Genomic DNA, 21,859 nt, shown 5'->3' with positions numbered 1-21,859 from the left:
AGGTTTTCATAACCAAGGAAGTATAAATAGCTTGTATTTTGTTCTAAACTCTTCACTTGTGAGGATCAATCTTATAAACTTGTCCTTTAACACTGCCACAATAATGTTGACCTTTAACACTAACACAATTATGTTGACCTTTTTTTGTAAGTCACTTCGGATAAAAGCATCAGTGAAACAAATAAGTGTAAATGTAAGACCGTTTCTACATTCTCATAATGATTATCATGTACAGCAAATTGTTCCTTTTTGGCCATCAAATGGTCTATGCAAGTAAAATGGCACACAGGTTGCCCCAGAAATGGATTTTTGAAAGTGCTCGCTAGAGCTGTATACTTGAAAACACAGCATTGTGGTGTGGATGGGCAAAAAATGCAGAAATTCCAAAAAACAAACTCAAGTCACATTGTGATTCTAAGTTGTTTGCACTTTTTACTTACCACTTCCCTAATTGGATCCTGCTCATTATAACGTCTCATACCCTGATTGGTCATCCTTCACTAAAGAAAACCATATTTCAATATAGCAGACACAGAAGATGGTGCTTGATGTATTTCTTACCTGTATGTATCTAAATTGTGTTTTGCACAGTTTGAATGCTGTTTACATGTGCAAAAGGCAAATAATTTACTGGTTGCTATAGTATTGCCATAAATGCCATGGCTACCAGTGTTACTTACCATCACTTCCAGAATTTTTCCACTAATGCACGCATACCAAGTATAGGCAAACGTCAACATCAATGTCATATGTATTTTTGCTTGTTTTTGTGAGGACAGACATACTTTCATAAATGATGTGAAAATGCTAGAGTAGATGTTTTCATTTAAAAATGCTATTTTTACATGAAAAGGCAGAAGTGTGAATTTAGCCTAGAGCTCCTTTTGTGTTGGCAGAGGTAACAATTTCCAGTAATTCCTGGATTTTACTGTAAGTCAGAATCAGGACATCTAAAAAAAGAAAAGGATATTGAATGTAATGGAAATCACTTTAGTTAGACACTTTTTATCTTGTAATAAACTTGTAATACACTTCTCTTTTCTGAGTAAAACATCCTAAAAATGTAAACTGTTAATTCCATTAATGTATTAAAGAAAATAACAATTGCAGCCTGATATTAAACACACAAAAAATGTGTGGTGCAATTCAAAACTCTTTCATTTTGTTCTTAACTTTGAATCCAGTGAATAAATGGTCCATAAGTCACAAGTGTGTTTTCCACAGCCTTTCTTTGATCTGAATGCTTTCATGACTCTCTTTTTTTTTTTCAGGATGTGGCTGACTTTGAATGGACCATGTGGTTTACTAAGTTCCGGAACTACATCGTTTTTGCTCTCTCTGGGCATGTCATTTTTGCAAAGATTTGTTCAATGACGGTGCCAGAGGTGGGTGTCAAGTTGCTCTTCTGCCAATTGGATACACTGATTTAGATTTAACTGCTGATCATGAAAAATGCACAGAAAAAGTTTTGTGTTTGTATCTATATGTTTAATGCCAGTTGTGTGTTCTGGGGCACAACTCATGGGACCAGGATCATTTTGGCTGACATTAGCACATTTTCCTTGCACCCATATGAATTTTTCTACACATCCCGTAGCTCTGAGTATCTTTCCAACAACAACATTTATTTATATAGCAAGTTTTCATACAAATGATGTAGCTCAAAGTGCTTTACAGGATGAAGAAAGAAAAAATAAAAAATATATAAAAATAAAATTAACATAGAATTAAAGGTAAGATCCAATGGCCAGGCAGGACAGAAACAACAAAAGAAAAACTCCAGGTGGCTGGAGAAAAAAAAAATCTACATGGGTTCCAGGCCACGAGACCACCCAGCCCCCACTACGCATTCTATCTAACATAAATGATCTCAGTCAGTCCTCATGGTTTTCAAGCTCCACGTGGAAGAATTAAACGATGATTGTCATGTGGACCTCTGGCCTTCAATCCATCAATGTAGGAATTGCACTGTGTTTTGATCAGGTGGTGGTGGCGCAGATCGCCACCATAGAAAACTGGAAAAAGATTCCGGATTCTGAATAGCAAAACTTTGGTAGTCCAGTGAGAATCAGACTAATATTCCACATTGGTCTGAACAAAAAATTGTATGCCTCACTTACCCTAATCACGCTTGTCCCAAATCAAGAAGCAGGCTTCATGGCCTGCACAGGTGCAACAGAAAATGGGGAAAGGCTATTAAATTCAAAAACTTAGAAAGGAAGAGGGTATCTTGGGAGTTCCTTAGTCTGTAATAACAACAATAAATTTCCTTTATAATTACAGATTTGTTCTAAAAGACAATAAGAATGAACAAAGTCAAAAAAGGTTTGCCTAAAAAAGGCAAATAGAAAAATGAACAAATCCTACTCAAAAATCAAAATCCAATCACAAGAGCAGAAGTTAATAAACCAAAGAATTAGAAATGGGAATTTGCAACATTGTAAACCGAAGGCGCAATCCAAAATTTAAGGACAGATGAATGAAAATAAACAAAGGTCAATGTATCAGTTATGTCCTGACTCCTCACAGCCCAATATAAATGCCAGAGGACTGTTCCTCAGCTGCATCATATCCAGGATGTGATGTTCAGTGTTAAAATGTTTTCTGAAGTGTCCATGTAAAAAGTTTTTAGGATTTCTGGGGAGACTCTACACTTTCCATTGTTGCTCTAGATGGTACAGACAATGACTTGGCTTTTTGACCTGAGCTTGATTCCATGTCAGGTCTGCAGAGATTGTACTCCAAGATACAGTGGAACCTCGGGTCACGACCATAATTCGTTCCAAAACTCTGGTCGCAACCCGATTTGGTCGTGACCCGTAGTAATTTCCCCCATAGGATTGTCTGTAAATATAATTAATCCGTTCCAGACCGTATGAACTGTATGTAAATATACTTTTTTTTAAAGATTTTTTAGCACAAAAATAGTTAATTATACCATAGAATGCACAGTGTAATAGTCAACTAGATGTAAAAACATTGAATAACACTGAGAAAACCTTGATCAAAAGAGAAAACGAACATTGCAAGAGTTCACGCTACAGCCTTATGAACCGCTCGCTGTAAACACTTTTTTTTAATGAGTTTTAAGCACAGGTAAAAAAAAATGAACATTTGAAACATCCTTAATTTATACAAAAATTAACCATAAACAACCAAGAAAACTAACCTTGCATGTGTCGAGTTCTGGCATGAAGGAAGTGAGCAGGAAGCTGGGTGGAGAGGAGATTACAGCTTTGAGGTAAAGTCCCTCTGCGCGATGCACGTCTGACTGAGAACAATGTACTTACAGGGAGAGACTGAACACGTGTGGAAATCATCGGCGCATACGAACCGAAAGGGAAACTGGCTTGTTCGTCACCCGAGTGTGTGGTCGTGAACAGATGCAAAAGTTTGGCGAACTTTTTGGTCATAACCCGATTTGTATGTGTTCAGAGATGTTCATGACCCGAGGTTCCACTGTAGCCCAATTGATATGGACTGGTGTGAAGGACTGCTGCCGCTTCATAATAAAATCCACAACTAGCTCCTTAGTTTTGCTGATATTAAGTTGAAAGTTATTTGTCTGCCACTACGATGACAGATTCTCCACTTCCTCCAGATAGGTCTCATCCTTAACAATGATGAACCAGCCTATCACTTCTGTGTCATAGACAAACTTCACAATGGAGTTGGCATTGTGTGTGGCCATAGAATCATGGGTGTAAAAAGAATACAGCAATGGGCTCAGAACACATCTTTGAAGGGCTCCTGCTTTGAGGATAACAATATTGGAGTCACAAGAAATATTTAAACTAAAACAAAATAATGGAAAAGCTATCAAAAGATCGTTAACTCAAAAATTTTTTCAAAATATTTTTTAGACAATTATGTAATATTCTGTTTCCTATATTCACATAGAATCTGCCTAAGTGGTAGGTGTGGTACGGTTTTCATCCCATATGACCTCCTTGAAGTAGTTTAAACATATCCTGTCCCCAGTACAGTTCAGACTACTGTAATACTGATTACTAACAAAAATGAGTTTCATGTTAAACTGTAGAGGGTGGGGGTTTGAGGGCTTTATGTCCCTATTATCTCTAGTGTACACTTACCAACATTGCCTCCTCTTGTTCACAGCACAGATCCATTCTTTATATGGTCTACGGGATATTGGCTGTATTTGCCACCATGGGATTCAACTATTTAATGCTTATCCTGTCCCACTGTGGGCTTCTCTACAGCATTGCCCTGGCAAAGCAGAAATGGCTTTGCTTTGTAGCTGGCCTCTGTAGTTTAGCCACTTTCAAGATGGAACCCTTCAGTTCTTGGCAGGTAATAAAAGAAGACCAAATACTTTTTTTTGTTTTGCTTGTATCTGCTTATTTTTCAGCAATATAAAACTTTCTATTCTATAATTTCAAAAATGTATTAAAGTCAGGAACTTTAACAATTACTTTATCATTGTGGCATGCATTATGCTTGTTATTACTTTTGTTCAAAATTAATTTCTTATAAACATATATAAACACATATATATAAATATTGCATTAATTGTATGATGTATTCACTGTCTTTTTGGGGTTGATATTATGTTATTATCAATAGACTGTGGGAGGGGCCATCATCATCATCATTTGCGTTCCATTGTTTTTGGCTAGGGTCATGGTAACAAAATGGTGACATGGGTTGACTAGGCATCCTTATTCCCAGCAAACTTTCTCCAGACCTTCTAGGTGAAAGACAGATGAGAGATACCATCCTTCCAGTGTACCCTATGTCCATCCTTCAGTCTTCTATCAGTGGGTTGTGCTTTGTACACATCCAGTGACAGGAACCCAGAAGACATACAAGCAATAACTACCTCAACTCAATTGTCTAGATCTGAAAAAACAGCAGTCCTTCTTCGAGGTCTGTGTATATTGCCAGGCTCATCATCCTGTCACAGAGGGTGAGCCCAGAAACCCCGAACAAGAACCTTGTAATCAAAATTCTATTCTTTTGAAACACTAGTCAGAGCTTATGACCATAGGTGATAAAAGAAATGTAGACTGACTGGTAAACTGACAACTTTGTTCATGGACATTATTCCCATTTCATCACTATGGTCCAGTAAAACATTCATAAAACTGCCACCTTACCGATTAATTAGTTAATATTATGATCATCTGTGCAATCATTAACAATGGACCCCAAAGGAGTCAAACGTCTCCACTTTGAGTGGCTGCTCATCCCTTTACTAGAAAGAACAATCCAGTCCTACTTGGAGGAGGTGTATGCCCACTTTCAACGTGAGATGGATTAAATGTAAATTAAATATATATTTGCCTTAGTATTTAATATAGAAGTATGTAGGTGGAAGTATACTACACTGCCTGTAAATCAAAGGTACGTGAAAACTAAAATAAGGAATCCATCCATACAGTCACTTATCCTTAAGTGTTGCTTAATCTCATTCAATAAATGTTAGCAGACAAGGTGCACAATGTAAGAACGAAGAGAGGTCAAAATACAAGATCTATCGCTCTTGTTTTCTTGAACACACTAGTAGTAAAGTGCCAGCAATTCGTGCAAAACTAAATTCACAGCCTTAGAAATTCTTTTCTCAAAAAAATACAGAACTAGCAGAATTCATGCCTTTGATATAGGAAGAGAGGTGTTTATTTCCTGTCTGAGAGCAATTTCATGCGTTAATTCTGCATTTAGTGTTTCAATAAATGTCTCTAGTGGCAAAAAAAATCTCGAGTCATTTCCTGTCAAATTCTGAAATTTTGCTGAGCTGTGAGATATGAGGTGTGGATGTTTGGTATTACGATGCCTGCCTGAACAAATATAATGACAATCTTGGTAATCACAAACCTAAAGATGCATCAGAGACAGAAATGGTACATTCCTCCATGGCATATCCCCAGCCTGAAGGACTCAAGAAACTGGAAGGGGAGGTGGCTAAGTATTGGCAAGGGGCAGGCCTCCTGTGAAGTACGATATTCTGTAAATTCAATAATGCGCATTAGGTTGTGTTTATGTACATCTTTGTATAAAAATCTGCATCATATTTAAAATAATGGGTACACTATGTCAGAATAATGGAAAAGTCAGTGTTTGATAAGACTTTATAATTGTGGTGACATAATTATGATGTCAAAATACTGTATTTGTGGCATATAAAATAAGTCAATGTTAAGAAAACAAACAGGCTGGATGAGTGGGGTGTAATGTTATTCCCACTTTCATTCTATCTAGTCTGGCTTTGTCATCGGAAATTTTGAGCTTCAGGACATACTATTTTATGGGGGCAGTGGATTCACCATCATAAGATGCATGAGCTTTGCCTTGGAGAATTGTGAAAAGAAAGATGGCAACTATACGTTCCTGGACCTGCTCAAATACAATTTCTACCTCCCGTTTTTCTTTTTTGGGCCCATCATGACGTTTGACCGATTTCATGCTCAGGTAAGTGTTTTCTTGAAAATCTGGTGAATCTGTTAGCAAAACTGACACTTTGCAATGAATAGCTGATCCAGTTAGTAACTGTCCTAAATAAATGGGCCAAAAATGACAGAGCTACAATATCATTAGATTTGCAAAAGGCTATTAATCGTTAATCACACATGACTTCAAAGCCCCATTTTCACCAGTCACTGCTCCAGTGTTCCTAATGTATATTCTCTTAACTCATCCTTATTTCATCATGTTTAAATGCTAATTGATTATTAGAGAAATCTTTGTAATTGTGTTAGCACAAATGAAACTTGCTATTCTATTCAATAAAGCAAGTAAAACTGTGTTTCCTTCAGTTCCAAAGCTACCGATATTCGTAAAGTTCTAATCGGAGTTCAAAATTGTTGAAAACAAAACAGCTTTCTTAAGAAACATGTCAGTCTATTGTTGTTTTGTGAAATGAAGGTTACAGAGGTTTCTCTAATAACCAGATAGCATTTAAACATGCCTAATTAAAATAAGAATAATAAATTAGCTCACTCATTTATTTTAATATCCTTAACTATGTGCTCAAGAAGATGCTAGATTACTTCAATCACTGAAATGGTTAGCAATTCATTTCCTAGATGTTACATGAGTATTTCCTATGAATTAAATGAACATTGCGTTTCCTCACGATAGCCAGCCTCTGTTCATTAGTGAGTGCTGGTGCAAGTAAAATGCATTACTCATGTTCTAATTGTGTTTTTCTAACCCTTACAGGTGCATAATAATAACCTGACACGTAAAGAGAGAGAAATGTGGAATATCAGGGTGATGGCGGTCATGCATTTGGTTGTGATTGTGCTGGTGGATGTGCTTTTTCACTTTCTCTATATTCTCACAATACCATCAGACATGAAACTTGCTAAAAATCTATCAGATTGGTCTCTAGGTGAGTGCCTGCTCTGCTGGGAGGCCACTTTGTTAACTGCATGATGCATAGCCTAACAATTTACTGTGCTTGTGTCTAGTAACTATACTGAGTGCAATACAGGAACTAAAAGTGGACTGAATCACATATTATTCTCACTCATATCAGGCAAATTCCATTCATTCACACATTGATTCATCCTCCATTTTTCAAAAATGCTTTATTCAGAGTTACAATGGGAATTTTAATCCCGAGAGCATAAGGAACAAGCCAGAAACTTAAAAAAAGGCAGAGTATAACACTCCATCGCAAGACACATATTTATACTCACACTGAGCCCATTTAGTGTTACCATTTAAGCTAATGGCATATCTTTGGGGATGTGGGAGAAATGTGGAGTTCACAAAATCAACAAGACATTGGGAGAACATACAAACTTCACACAGACAGTGACCCAACTTGGATTCACAACCTGATTTCTGGAGCTGTAAGGCATTAGGACTGACTGTGACATCTCCATGCTGCATTTCAGCCACATTTTGTTTTATTTCAAGCCATAACTGGTAACACTAGAAACATTTTTTAATGTAATAGAACAAAATTTACAAAATCAGTCATGTTATGTCTTTTATAACCCTAGTTAATAATGATTTGGAAGAAATTGGAGTATTTTGTTTTCACTTTGACATTTTACTGATTTTTATTAATTAATTCCAATAACTTGCATCAAATATTCATATACTGACACAATAAACTGGACCCATCCAAAGAGAGATCCTTCATTTCATAATGGCTCTACTGCCACATTACACATAAAGGGCCTTTCCTTTTGTCCCCAGCTGGCCTGGCCTACTTCAACTTGGTGTATGACTGGACTAAAGCAGCTGTGATGTTTGGAGTCATCAACACTATTTCCCGACTTGATCACCTCGACCCTCCACAGCCTCCTAAATGTATCACCATGCTCTATGTATTTGCTGAAACGTGAGTGTTTCCCTTTCTGTGAATTTGGCTTCTTGTCTCATTATGATCATTTGCCTCAAAGCACTGAAAATGTTATGGAGATTTTCTGCAATTCTCTACACCAGTAAGGGAATGTGTATCTCTTCAAAAGGACCTGCAAGCCCTGTACAAAAAACACAAATAATTTATATAGTGCCTTTCTTTCATGAATACTATCCCAAGTCACAACTCATTTTATCAGTGTAATTATATCAATGGTTTAGAACTGGATTGCAAAGTGAACTGGCAGGTTTATGGCTTCTAGTTCAGTGCCTTAACTATGAGGCCTCCACACCTTTGCTGCTTTATGGAGTGACAGAGAGACAGAAACAATTTAAAGGGCCTCCTCCACCTGCAAGGACCATTTTGTGTACTTAATTTATCTATGACATTGTTTCACATCTTCACACTAAATACATCAAATGCAGGAATAAAGAAAGAAAGAACAGGTTGACTATGCTCTCTGTAAGATAGATAGATAGATAGATAGATAGATAGATAGATAGATAGATAGATAGATAGATAGATAGATAGATAGATAGATAGATAGATAGATAGATAGATAGATAGATAGATAGATAGATAGATAGATAGATAGATAGATAGATAGATAGATAGAGTATTCAGAAAGTTTTTTTAGAATATTTTGCTATGTTACAGCCTTGTGCTAATATCATTTTAATTCATTTTACCCCCACATCAAGCAACATTAAATACTCCATAATATGAAAGTGAAAACAGGATTTTAACCATTCTTGCAAATTTATTAAAAATAAATAAATAATATCTCTCATTGAGACAAGTGTTCATACCCTTTGATATAACACTTGAAATTTAACTCATGTGCCTCCTATTCCATTGATTATAGTTGAGATGTTTCTGCACCTTGTTTGGATTCCACCTGTGGTCACTTCGATTGATTAGATATGATTAGGAAAGAAGGAAAGACACACACCAGTCTATGGAAGGTTCCGCAGTTGACAATGTGTATCAGAGCCAAAAGCAAGCCATGAGGACAGGGAAATTACAGAGCTTAGAGACAAGATGGTGTTGAGGCACAGATTTGGGAAAGTCTAGAATAAAATGACTGCAGCATTGAAGGTTTACTAAGATTACAGCTGACTTTACATTTCTGGAACATCCATGACTCTTCCCGAAGCTGCCCACTCAGCCAAACTGTGTAGTCGTTGGAGAAAGGCTCAGTACCAGACAACCTGTGTGGAGATGAGACAAACTTCCAAAAGGACAACCATCACTGCAACACTCCACCGATCTGACCTTAATGGCAGAGTGGTCAGACAGAAGCCACCCCTCAGCAAAAGACCACATGTTTTTAAGTACAGTATTTCAAAAAGGTACCTAAAGGACTTTCAGACTATGAAAAATAAAGATTTTCTGGTCTGATGAAACCAAGAATAGCGTCATGACTGGTGAAGCATGATGGTGGCAGCAACAGAAAATCCCAAATCCAGGTGTATGAAGCTTGTGTACAGCACAGACCGCCATGTGCTAACCAGCATGTTTCCTTTTATTTTACAGCCACTTTGACAGGGGGATTAATGACTGGCTATGCAAGTGAGTATACCGTAATAGTGTGAATGCTTTCTGCAACAGTTGGGCTTGGTCTTTAGGTGAGCTTGTGGCATGACTACACAGATGCTATATGATGAACAAATTACTTGCACACGTACAACTAACTTTGGATCACATTTTATGACAAGCTTTTTTCATCAGCTTCAAGTGTCTGAGTGTACTTTGTATTATACTTATTAAACATTACAACACATTTACTAAGTATGATTATATATTTCATTACAGCATTTAACAAATGTTTTAAACAAAGGCACATATCTTTAGTAACTGTCGGGATTTTATACAGGGTCATGGTATACTGTCTATGTTACAAAGTTTTTACTCACTGTTGATTAAATACTTAAAATATTTGGTTTGCCTTAAATGATATTAACACGTTTCCCATGGTTGGTTGCTGCCTTCTGTCCAATGTAGCTAGAAGTAGTATATGGTTAAGAGGAAAAAATGCACTGTTCATCTTTCGTACTTATGTGAAATTGTTTTCCATTTAAGAAATCAGTTATTCTGAAAAGCAACTTTTCCTAGGACTTTAGCTCATGTGCCAACAGATTTACAGACTGTTCTTTAGTATACATTAGGTTTCTGGGTTATTCAAGTTTCCTTCTGCTTTTCAAATATTTGAACATTATTTTATTTGGTATTGACCTTATATGTTGTGGTCAGCGACTTGTGGTTAGTACAATGAAAAAGTCTCACTGATCCAACATTCTGGGTTCAAATCCCACACCCAGTTATTGCCTGTATAGTTTATATACTTTGTCCTTTTTGGTGTGGCTTATCCTTACACATCCTAAAGACTTGCAGGTAAACTTTATCAAGGCCAGTAAATTTTCCCAGTATAATTGAGTGTGTGTAAGTTAGTTCCTTGTGCCAGTAGTGCAAGGATAGACATCACTCCCCCAAAACCTAAATTAACGAGGTTCATAAAATAAAGGAATTATTGCACTGGATTGTGTGTCCCTAAATACGCACTCAACCATTATCAATCGTCATTAGTGATTAGTGAAAGGGTCGTTTCATTTCACTTGCAGTTTGGCAAAATTGCACCTGAAATTGCAAAACAAAAAACAAGTTTTTTGGGATTTTAACATTCTTTGAGGTGGAAATTCCACAGCCAAAGCCATTGTTCCCTTTCTCAGTTTATTCATAGAAAATGCAAAATTAGTAATTTCAGAACCAAGACATTTCCGTGCAACCATCAGAAAAAAAAGAGTACCCTCTGTTAGCTCACGGTGACTCCCTATTGAAGGGATCATTCATCCAGGTGAACTTATCCATTTTCTGATCATAGGAAAAGTTACTTTATGAGTTCAAGCTTCTCCTCAAACAATTACTGTAAAGCTGGGAGACATGTTGGAAAAACCTTCTTTAACCTAATGGTATTTCAAAGACATGTTTACTCTGCAGTCAAAGCAAATTTAGCATAAAGCAAAGAGCAATTCTAACTGAAGAATACTAAAGACAGAGTATTTCATTTACACTTTTTTGGTTAAGTGTTCGAGGCCTCTCCAAAATCCTAGCTACAAGAGTGACAACCAGTCCTAGGCAGCTTCCTCTATGGATTCTTTGATGCCACCTAGTGAATTGGAAGAAGGGTCGGAAATTATGCCCTACCAGCATCCCCAATCTGTCTTTGGTGCCTTTGGGTAACTTGCTTCCAGAGGTTTCATTCACACTTTCAGCGGTTATAATCCCCAAACTACCCTTGTCTGCTGACATTAGTATGATGAGGAGGCAATTTTCATTTCTCATAATGAGCAGCAAGCACACAGGGGCAACACGGATGGGAACTGGTTGGTAGGTAGATAGATTGATAGGTAGATCTAGCTATCCATTTTAAGAAAATTACAAGCATGGATGGGTATAATGCAGAAAGTGACTTAACTTGCTCACTGATTTTGCTTATCACTGGTTTGCTTATTGATACCTGAAGTAAAACACTCCAATGACACAGAAGGGACGTTTACTGGTATTCACTTCAATTGTTCAATACTTGATAAGCATTACAGTTAAAGTTAGAGATACTACAACGACAAGTGTTGAATTGGACATTAATTCTACCCAATGGGAAAGAATATCAATTACAGGTACTAGGTACAAAGGTGATGTGCACTGGATGAGTGCTTTACAGAAAGAAAATGCCAAGGGGACCATCTTAACCTACATTTCTAGTACCTGTCTATGACCTAATCATCCTGACTGCTGTATTTTGCAAATAATAATCTTTATAAAATGCGTGAGCATCTGAACTCCATATGTATGAGTTGCGACAAACATTGTTTTTATGTTTGTTGGAATTTGGGAAGCTCTGGGATATTGTTCTATGCAATAAGGGCAAATCAGGGATGATACTTCATGGAATCAGTTGCAAATACATTTTTATGACTTTTTTGAACTACTGTTTGTTATTGTCTTCTGTCTGATATTTATTGAGGGGATTTTTATTTATTCAAGGTATTCCTCTATCATCCCTGAAATGTTTCCTCCCGATGCTTTCTCACCAGGTATGTGTATGACCATATTGGTCAAAACCACGACAACATTTTCAAGGAACTTATGGCTACTGTGTCCACTTTTGCCATCACCACCTTATGGCTTGGGCCATGTGAAATTGTTTACATTTGGTCTTTCTTCAACTGCTTTGGCTTGAACTTTGAGCTCTGGGTGGCCAAATTTTTCCAGTTACAGCCTTTTGCAACAATTGAGGTAAGATCAGTACTGAGAGTGTGGTGCACAGTTGTGCACTTTGTGGTCTGTTCTACTAATTTATTTTTAAAAGGATTTAATATGTTGAGATCTTTACAGTGCCATATACTAATTAATTATTATCATTTAGAAGATTACCACATTGATCTGAGTTTAGGATATGGTGATTATCATTCTTGTCTGTTCAAATGGTGACTAGAATATAAGAACTGAAGAAAGTAATACATACGAATTCTGAAAAAGAAGACAATTCAGTCCATCAAGCTTGTTTGTTTAGCTCAGGGGTCCTCAATCACAGTTCTGGAAGGCTGCAGTGGCTGCAGGTTTTTGTTCTAACTCGATTGTTTAATTAGAAAGCAATTCTTACCGATAATTTAATTTCATGGCTTGTTGGTGCGTTAACTCTTCCATGTCAGGTCATTCTCATATTGTAGATTTTATTCCCTTTCTAAGGATATCATTGAAATGATTTGAAGGCTAAAATGGAGGAGCAATTCTCAGCCTTTCACTTGTTTCTCTTCACTTTCCTTCCAAGCATTTAATTAAACCCAAGTTTAAGTGTCTGATAAATACACACAATGGTAACAAGCTAAATAGAGAACTGCTGGTTATTTTTGCCATTTGCATGTTTTTGCTAATTAGGAGCAATTAAAACCCAAGAATACAGTTGTTTAAGACTAAAATAAGCAATAAGGGTTCAAAAATATAATGAGCGAGACAACTATAGTGAAGCAGAAGTGTTACTGGAGCAATAAGGGCTTCTTATTAAGCAATTGGGTTGGAGCAAAAACCTGCAGCCACTGCGGCCCTCCAGGACCGTGATTGAGGACCCCTGGTTTAGCTAATAGTTAAGCTCTTACAATGTTTTGCTCACAAACTTCTTAAAGGCTGTCAAGGCTTCTGCTTCAACTACATGTCTTGGTAGTTTGCACCAGATTAGTACAACACCATGCATAAAGAAGTGCTTCCTGGACTCTGTCTCAATTGCACTTCTCCTTAATTTCCACTTGAGTATGTGATTCAGCTTTATCAATGCCTTTTGAGTATTCTGAAGACCTGGGTTATTCCCCACACAGTCTCCTCTGCTCGAGACTAAACAGGTTTTGTGACACAGACTACGACATGTCCTTAAGTCCTGGGATGCACCTGGTTGCTCTCCCTTGTACAACTTCAAGTGTTGCTATGCCTTTTTTGTAGTGCGGTGTCCAGAATTGTACACAATACCCCAGATGTGGTCTTACACAGTCCTAGCATAACATTCCTTAATTTATATTCAACAGCTTTTATATTGTTGAATACTGCCTGCATTAAGTAATATACTTTCCAAATACAGACTAAATACTTTTGTAAATAAGAGCAAACGCAACATATATCTCTGTGTAAATATGGAAATAAATACACATACACTCCTTGGCAGCTTCACCTTACCAAACAGCCAGTCATGTGGCTGCATCTCAATTTATATCTAATATGCAGACATGGTTGGCTGGGATTGGCACCAGCAGACCCCCGTGACCCTGTGTTCCTGATTCAGCGGGTTGGAAAATGGATGGATGGATGGATGGATGCAGACATGGTCAAGAGGTTTAGTTGGTGTTTCACCAACCATTAGAATTGACAAGGCACATAACCTAAGTCACTTTGTGCTGGCATGTCAGAATCAGCTGCCTCGAGTGTCTAGAGTTTATAAGCAACAGTGAGACAAACAAAAAAAAAATTCAGTGAGGAACATATTGTTACTAAGAGAGTTCGGTGGGAGAATGTACAAACTTATTCAAGACAATAAAAAGACCACAAGTACTAAAATAGCAAATCTTTACAACAGTGCTGTGTAGCAGAGTATCTCTCCACAAACTATATATCAGTCATTGAAGTAAAATGGCTACAGGAACAGACAATTAACCATGCAGGTTTCCGCTCTCATCAGCTAAGCGGAGGCTATGGGATTGCCAAAACTGAATGACTAAAGATTGCAAAAATGTAGCCTAGTCAGAAAAAAATCTCGATATCTGCTGCAACACAAAGATGGCAGGATCAGATTTTGTCCGACACACCATGAATCCATGTGAAATAAGCTTCATTTCAATCCTACAGCATATCTGAGCACTATGTGTGACCATGTGCTTTCCTTTATAGCTACAGTCTATTATTTCCCAAACAGATTATTCCAATACGGTACTGTGCCATGTCACAAAGCACACCTTAAGCTGGTTTTGTGAACATGACAATAAACATCAGTTTACTCCAGTCACCTGAATGGTTTCCACATCTGAATCAATTAGCTCACCTTGGGGATAAGACGGAACAGGAGGATCTCAGCATGAATGTGTGACTGGAAAATGTGCAAGAACTACGTGATGCTGTCAAGTTAGCACAGACAAGCATCCGTGGTTGAGGAGCATCTGAATGGATGTGTCTTCCTAACTATTTAAAGCATAACTCACAATGACTTACTTATCTTTAATTATTTTTGCTGTGCACTACAAACAGTTACTTACTTTTTGGTTTTTTTTTTTCTTCCACAGAACAACATGTCTGAAGCAATGTCCCGCAGGATTAGGGGTGTGTTCAATGCAGCTAACTTCTGGGCTATTGTTCTTTATAACGTTTTGGCTCTCAACAGTCTGGACTTTGCAAAGCTTGTGGCAAAAAGGATTGTCATCAAAGGTAAGATCATTTTTGTGATTAACAGACTAAACAAAAGTGAAAGGAGTAGCCACAAACCAACATAATCTCTTGAATGCTGTGGGTGTCAACCATCACCAAACAACAAAAACAACTTATCTGTCTTCCACATTTGAAATACACCCTGAGTTCCAGAGGCTTACAATCCCTGCTAATCAAGCATATCAATCATGAGTGATTTGTAGAGGGCCTGATCACATAGAAAGTGTGGTTCCTAGGGATCTTCATTACACTAAAGGCTTTGTGTATGACTGACATAGTGGGGCAAAGCAGTCACTCTGTAAATTTTGGCCAAACTAAAAATTAGCTAAAAAATAACAAATTGGTGAAATCCAATTTATTTATTAAAGCAAATAGGCAACCCTTAAATGTATAACTTGACAAAACCATAGTTTTTGGTGATTTTCATTGCAATATTTAAAATATGTTGTCAAGAGTAAATACCAGTGCAATTTTATAGTTTACCTTATTTAAATATTTTTGATAGTGACAAGGTTTACTTTTTGTTTCCTTTTCTGTTTTCAAGCGCTCTATAACTCTAGCCCCATTTGCCATGTCACTTTTTGTGCTGCAGCCATGGGACAAAAAGTGTGGAGACATAAAAGAAGACTGGGAGTGCTCTATCATTGTGCCTTACAACCTAAGAAATGTCTTAAATATCTGTTGCTTTTTCTGTTTATCTTGTTAGATGTTTTCATTTTTTTTCTTTTGAACTTTTTTTGTGTTTTTGATTTACCATTTTCACCACTCTTCTTTTGAACTGACTCAAGGAAACACAGTGAAAACTATACAAGAAATAACCAGGAGATGAGACATATTCAGGAAATGTGCCAGGTTCATAACTGCAAATGAAAGAATCAATTGTTAGAATCCCAAATGTTAGTCAAAAATCAAGGCTCAAAACAAGAGCAGTGTTCAAAGCCATCATATCAAAAAAAGAAAAGGAAAGTGTGCTTGCAATCACTAAAAGAATCACAAGCTCAGATAATTTGAAACTGCACGCACTGATTCTTATGGTCACTTTGATGATGTCACCTATCATGTACTCCAAAGGAATTCAGAGTGCAATAGTCAAGTCAATGAATGATGCTAACAATGAAAAATGACAAGACAGTATGTCACAGTATACTGCTAAATACCTTTTAACTTCACAAAAACATTTTTTAGAGTTAGATAAATGCCTTCAAAACATTAAGCAAAGTAAAAAAAAAAAAACAGAAGAGATGTAAAATTTGTCCATATCCTTCACCAAAAGCCCACAAACTATCTTATATATAAACGTCTACGCATGAAAGTGTGTGCGTCTGTCCAGCCTGGAAGTGAGAGGTGGAATCGGGGTAAGGGTTCCACCTCCGAGGAAACAGAAAACTCGCTTAGCCACTAATAACACAAGCGAGGCGAGCATGTCAGCAAAACAAAACCTCAGAAGAAAGACAAAGTCGCTTGGCCAATAACATTAGCAAAACGGTATCTCTTTTACTTTTCCTCCCGCCGCTAATGCACAAGTGATGCAAATCCTCCTAAGAGAGAGACGCCCAGAGTAGTTCCTTTCAATGACCTGACATCTCTACATTTCAGTTTTATTTCTGACAATTTCAATAGTTTCTAGGACCCTGGGCTTTTTCCAGCTCGGGCTTACACAGCTAGCTAAAGAATAACTTCCATGATAACATGTTTTGGATTTTTACACCTGTTTTCCCTGCCTGCTTTTTAACATTGGTTTTCCTGCCTTATGGGCAATTAATTGTTATTTTTGATTTCCAATCATTATTTCTCCTTGTGACACTTAACTCAATAAGCAGGTTAATAGATGAATAGCTGGATGGATGTTTATTCCTGGTCTCTTATCTTTGCCTCACCAAGGCTCCCATCTTTGTAAATGCTTTTAATCTACATTGCTGTAGATCTTGTTTGTCTTCTGTTATTTCTCTAATCATTAACTCTCTGATTTTTAGATTTTTTTCCTAAAGACAGTCTGGGGTTGATGGTGATTTCTATATTTTAGTCTGGTCAAACAAACTTACAAGGCTAAGGGTTCAAAAAAGACATTTTTCCAGAGATCCTGGTGATTGTTTTACTCCAAATATTTAAAATATTTTTTCATACACTAACACAACTGAAAAGGCACTGGCGGAAAACTCCACGAAGAGATACTAATGCCACAGTCTATAGGATTTACTATAATCTAAAAACTGTAGTGACTGGTAAATTATTTAACTTTTGCGCATGTAAGCATAATTTAAATTGTGCAAAATGCAATTTAGAAACTTAGAGGTAAGCTACACAACAGATACAATGGAAAGCAACTCCTCTGTGTCCGCTATGATCAAATATGGTGTGAAGGGTGACCTAGTCAGGGAAGGAGACATTGTAATGAGCAGGATCCAATCAGAGAAGGGCTACATAATATGTACAAACAAATCAGAGGGCAATTATGAATTTGCATTTTCAAAAGTCTACACTTTCACCCATCCACATTACAATGCTGAACAGGCATTTTCAAAAGCATAGGCTTCTGAAGAGCGTTTTCAAAAGTCTCCATTTTCGAGGAATAAACACGCTGGGGTAGTGAGGACGAAAGGCAAAAACAGAGACTAACGTCTATATTTTTAAATGAAAATGTAGTAGTGTGGATGTAGTCTAATTTGTACTCACCTTAAATAGTGGAGCATACCTGCTTGGATTCCAGCCTTACACTCAGTGCCAGGTTCAGAAAAGAAGACTAAGGGCAGTGGAAACTGAAGACATGATATAGATGTGTATATGCAAAAGAGGGGCCAGCCTCAGTCCTCATTTTGGATATCTGTTGAGGCATTCCTTTTACTATCTTCAACTACTCCTTATTCTCCCTCTCAGTGTTGGTCACACTTTAGAAAATTTGGCAGAGAATTGGCATCTGGTACCCATAACCTACTCTTTCAAAAACACTCTGCCAAGGAGTACAAAGCCTGTAGCACGTCATTTTTGTATATGTAACCACATAACTCCCTTTTGCCACCATTGGAGGGTGTCATTGCATCATCACCACCTATGTTGGCATTTATATAGGTAATACAGCCCCTAAAAGGCCCATTTTACCATTATATGCATGTTATAACATTCTGAAGGCCCTGTTTACTATGTATAGGATGTTATGCTGTATTAACTTTGATGTAGATCAAATCAATACATTTACATTGTACAGAAGCCAAATCCTATCACTCTGTATTTTAATTTTCCCCCTTTTTCTTTTGTCAGGTTTTCCCATCTCCACTCTCTCTGTCCTCTTTGTAACATACTGTGGAGTCCAGCTGATTAAAGAACGGGAGAGAAGGCTGGCCTTGGAAGAGGAAGCCGCTGAAAAGGACAAAACAGAATAAAACAGCAGCCTGGGTTTTTTTTCACCTTCTTGCATTCTAGATCATTTAACAATGTGAGATCTGTAGTGAAAGGGAAAAATTACTTCTCCAGTTTTGAGGCCAGGTTTAATGTAAATGTAACATCACTCGGTACTGTAATGTTTTGAAATGCACTTGTCTTACATCACAGTTACTAGTTTAAAATGATTTATTATTGGGAAGATGCATTTATATTTGGGCCAAAAATTACTCAAACTGGTGCTGTTGGCTGTGGTTTGGTACAACATCTGCCTTATGTAATTTTCTGTATATTGAATACATTAAAGATCCTATTTAACTAAGCCTGTGAATGTGAACAGTTTTCCTCAGTATAACCAGTTAATCAACTAAATCATATAAATTAACAATTTATGTCTGGAAGAGAAACAATAATAAATAAATCTAAGATTCTCAAACCCGCTTAATGTAATACAGGGCCACATTGGGCTGAAGCCTGTACCAGCAGCACTGGACGTAAGGCAGAAAAAAGCTCTGGACAAAACGACAGTGAATTGTGGGTCCCACTTATGCACTCTGCCACACTCACTCTCACATTGGGGTCAATTTGGAATCGCCAATTAACCCTAAGTTACAGGTCCTTCCAATTCTGAATTGACTTTGTGGGTAGGTGTGTGAGAGGATTGGCACGCCATACTGTACTGCCTCCTCTCTAGCACCAGGGTAGACCTCAGTCCCGATGAAACCAATCCTTGCCAATAACAGATCTGATTTAATTTTATGGCTTGTTAGTGTTTTCATTCTGCCATGTCAGGCCATTCTTATATTTTCACTTTCAAGGATTTCATCCAAATGATTTGTAGCTGGAAGTAGATGAGTAATTCTAAGTCCTTCACTTGTTCCTCTCTTCAGTTTTCTTTCAAACATTATCTTAAACCAGATAGCTTATGATGAATACACACACAGCAATTAATGGAAACAACTAAGAAGGATAAACTGCTGCATCCTTTGTCATTTGCATCTTACTGCAAATAAGGAGCACTTAAAACAGTGAAAGCAGATGTTTAAGACTAAAATAAGCAATTATGTGTGGAGAATCTGAGCAAGCAAGACAAGTAAAAATTGCCATAAAAATCTTGCTTAAGCAATACACTCGCTGAACAATTCTTGGAAACATTATACAGACACAGGGAAGGGCTTTCATTTGCTCTCAAAACAGCCTCAATCTTCAATGCATGGATTCCACAAGATGTTTGAAAACTTCCTCTGAGGTTCTGGTCCATGTTGATATGATTTCATTACACAATATATGTAGGTTTGTAGGCTGCACATTTATTTTGCTACAAATCTCTTTTTCTACAACATCCCAAAGGTGTTCTGTTGGATTCAGATCAGGGACTGGGAAGATCACTGAAGTACACTGAACTCATTGTTATGTTAATGAAATCAGTTTGAGAGAACTTTTGCTTTGTGACATGCTGCATTATCATGCTGGATGTAGCCATTAGAAGATAGGTGAATTGTGGCCATAAACGGATGTACATGGCCAACAACAATACTCAAATAGACAATGGCATTCAAGTGATGATTGGTAATAAAGGGCCCAAAGTGTGCCAAGAAAATATTCTCCACACCATTACACAACCACCACTAGCCTGGACTGTTGACATATGGCAGGTTGGGAGCATTGACTCATGCTGTTCTGACACTACCACCTATGTGTCTCAGCTGAAATCGAGATCCATAAGAACAGGCTACATTTCATTAGTCTTCCACTTCCTATGCTGACTGCAGCCTCGGTTTTTGTTCTGGTGTGACATGAGTGGAACCCGACATGGTCTTCTTGCCTTACAGGGCTTGACGTGGTCTTCTGCTGTTGTAGCCTATTTGCCTTATAGTTCAACGTATTGTGCATTCTGAGATTCTTTCTCTGCTAATCATGGTGAACAGTGGTAATCTGAGATACTGTAGCCTTTCTGTCAGCCAATACCTGTCTTGCATTTCCAAGGCATTTCCATAGGCAGAACTGCTGCTCCATGGATGTTTTTGTTTTTCACAACATTCTGAGTAAACTCTAGAAACGTTTGTGTGTGAACATCCCAGGAGGTCAGCAGTTACAGCAATTCTCAGGCCAGCCCATTTGATACCAAAAATTATGCCACAGTCAAACTCACCAAGATCACAACTGGTGTTTGATATGAACATTAGCTGACGTTTCTAACCTGTATCAACACGATTTTCTGCATTGCGCTGCTGCCACATGATTGACTGATTAGATAACAGCATGTAGGAGTTGGTTTCGTCCGTTTATAGGAGATGGACGTCTGAAGCAGAGCTCCGCTAGCAGCGGCTTTATTTTCCCACGTATTTCATATTATTTAGAGGTATCCTGTATTTAACCCGACCAAGGAACTTCCACTACAATATACAAGCATGAGTAACAAGAAGAAAAGTCAGAAAGAACCGGAAAAGAAACTTAAAGCTGCATCGAAGTCCGGACAGACTTCCGGCCTGAGTGCAAGTGTAAGGTATGGCATCACGGAGACTGACCTGGAACAGGCAGAAGAGTGCGCAGAATTCCTGGGGCCCCGCTCCATTGTATCGTCTCCAGTCGAGAGTGAAAATGGGAGCGAAGGCGCAAGTGATACAGGTCGCGAGGGATCGCCGATTTCTGAGGATCATTCGAGACTAGAAAGGGCTCTGCAGGACGTGCTCTCATCTACTCATCGCGAGCCTGTAACAGGAGCTGCATTTTCACTTGCGGAGCACGAAAGCAGAAGCGAACTGTCCGAACTGAAAGAGATGATCGCTACACAGATAGCTACACAGAAAGAGATGAACACTACACTGGCCACTGCCATGGTTACGGCCATGAATGAGCTTAAGAAAGATAACACAAATGATCTTAAGAAGGTGGCCACTGAGCTCAAGAAGGATAACAAAGATAAGGAAACGCGTCTATTTGAACGTTTCGACGTGAACTTTAAAGGCATGTTGGAGAAATTAGTGGAACACATTGAAGAAACTAACTCCAAACTGAAAAGGCTTGATGATCATATTAATGACGTTTCAGATCAGCTGGAAGACGTTAAGCAGGGACTCACGGCTCGAGTGGAAACAGCGGAACAAATGGCATCTAACGCCGATGAAAAAGCCACAGCTGCGAACTCGGAATACAAAAAACTTGGAGACAGACTTGCAGCCC

At 37.9% G+C, this 21,859-nt stretch overlaps 1 protein-coding gene across 1 annotated transcript in view; it reads left to right on the top strand.

Annotated features, from left to right (window-relative positions):
• Positions 1-18,998, top strand: part of hhatlb (hedgehog acyltransferase like, b) — a 42,449-nt gene extending 23,451 nt beyond the window's left edge. Inside the window, exons 4-12 of the mRNA XM_028804198.2 lie at positions 1,272-1,385; positions 4,120-4,314; positions 6,223-6,432; positions 7,183-7,354; positions 8,173-8,317; positions 9,875-9,910; positions 12,433-12,634; positions 15,160-15,301; positions 18,557-18,998. Coding sequence (XP_028660031.2) covers positions 1,272-1,385; positions 4,120-4,314; positions 6,223-6,432; positions 7,183-7,354; positions 8,173-8,317; positions 9,875-9,910; positions 12,433-12,634; positions 15,160-15,301; positions 18,557-18,678 — 1,338 coding nt within the window. The 3' untranslated portion in view covers positions 18,679-18,998. The remainder of the gene's footprint in view (positions 1-1,271; positions 1,386-4,119; positions 4,315-6,222; positions 6,433-7,182; positions 7,355-8,172; positions 8,318-9,874; positions 9,911-12,432; positions 12,635-15,159; positions 15,302-18,556) is intronic.
• The last annotated feature ends 2,861 nt before the right edge of the window (positions 18,999-21,859 follow it).

This window comes from Erpetoichthys calabaricus, chromosome 6 (assembly GCF_900747795.2).
Source record: "Erpetoichthys calabaricus chromosome 6, fErpCal1.3, whole genome shotgun sequence".
NCBI classification, from domain to species: Eukaryota; Metazoa; Chordata; class Cladistia; order Polypteriformes; family Polypteridae; genus Erpetoichthys; species Erpetoichthys calabaricus.
This window is presented reverse-complemented; position numbering and strand designations above follow the sequence as displayed.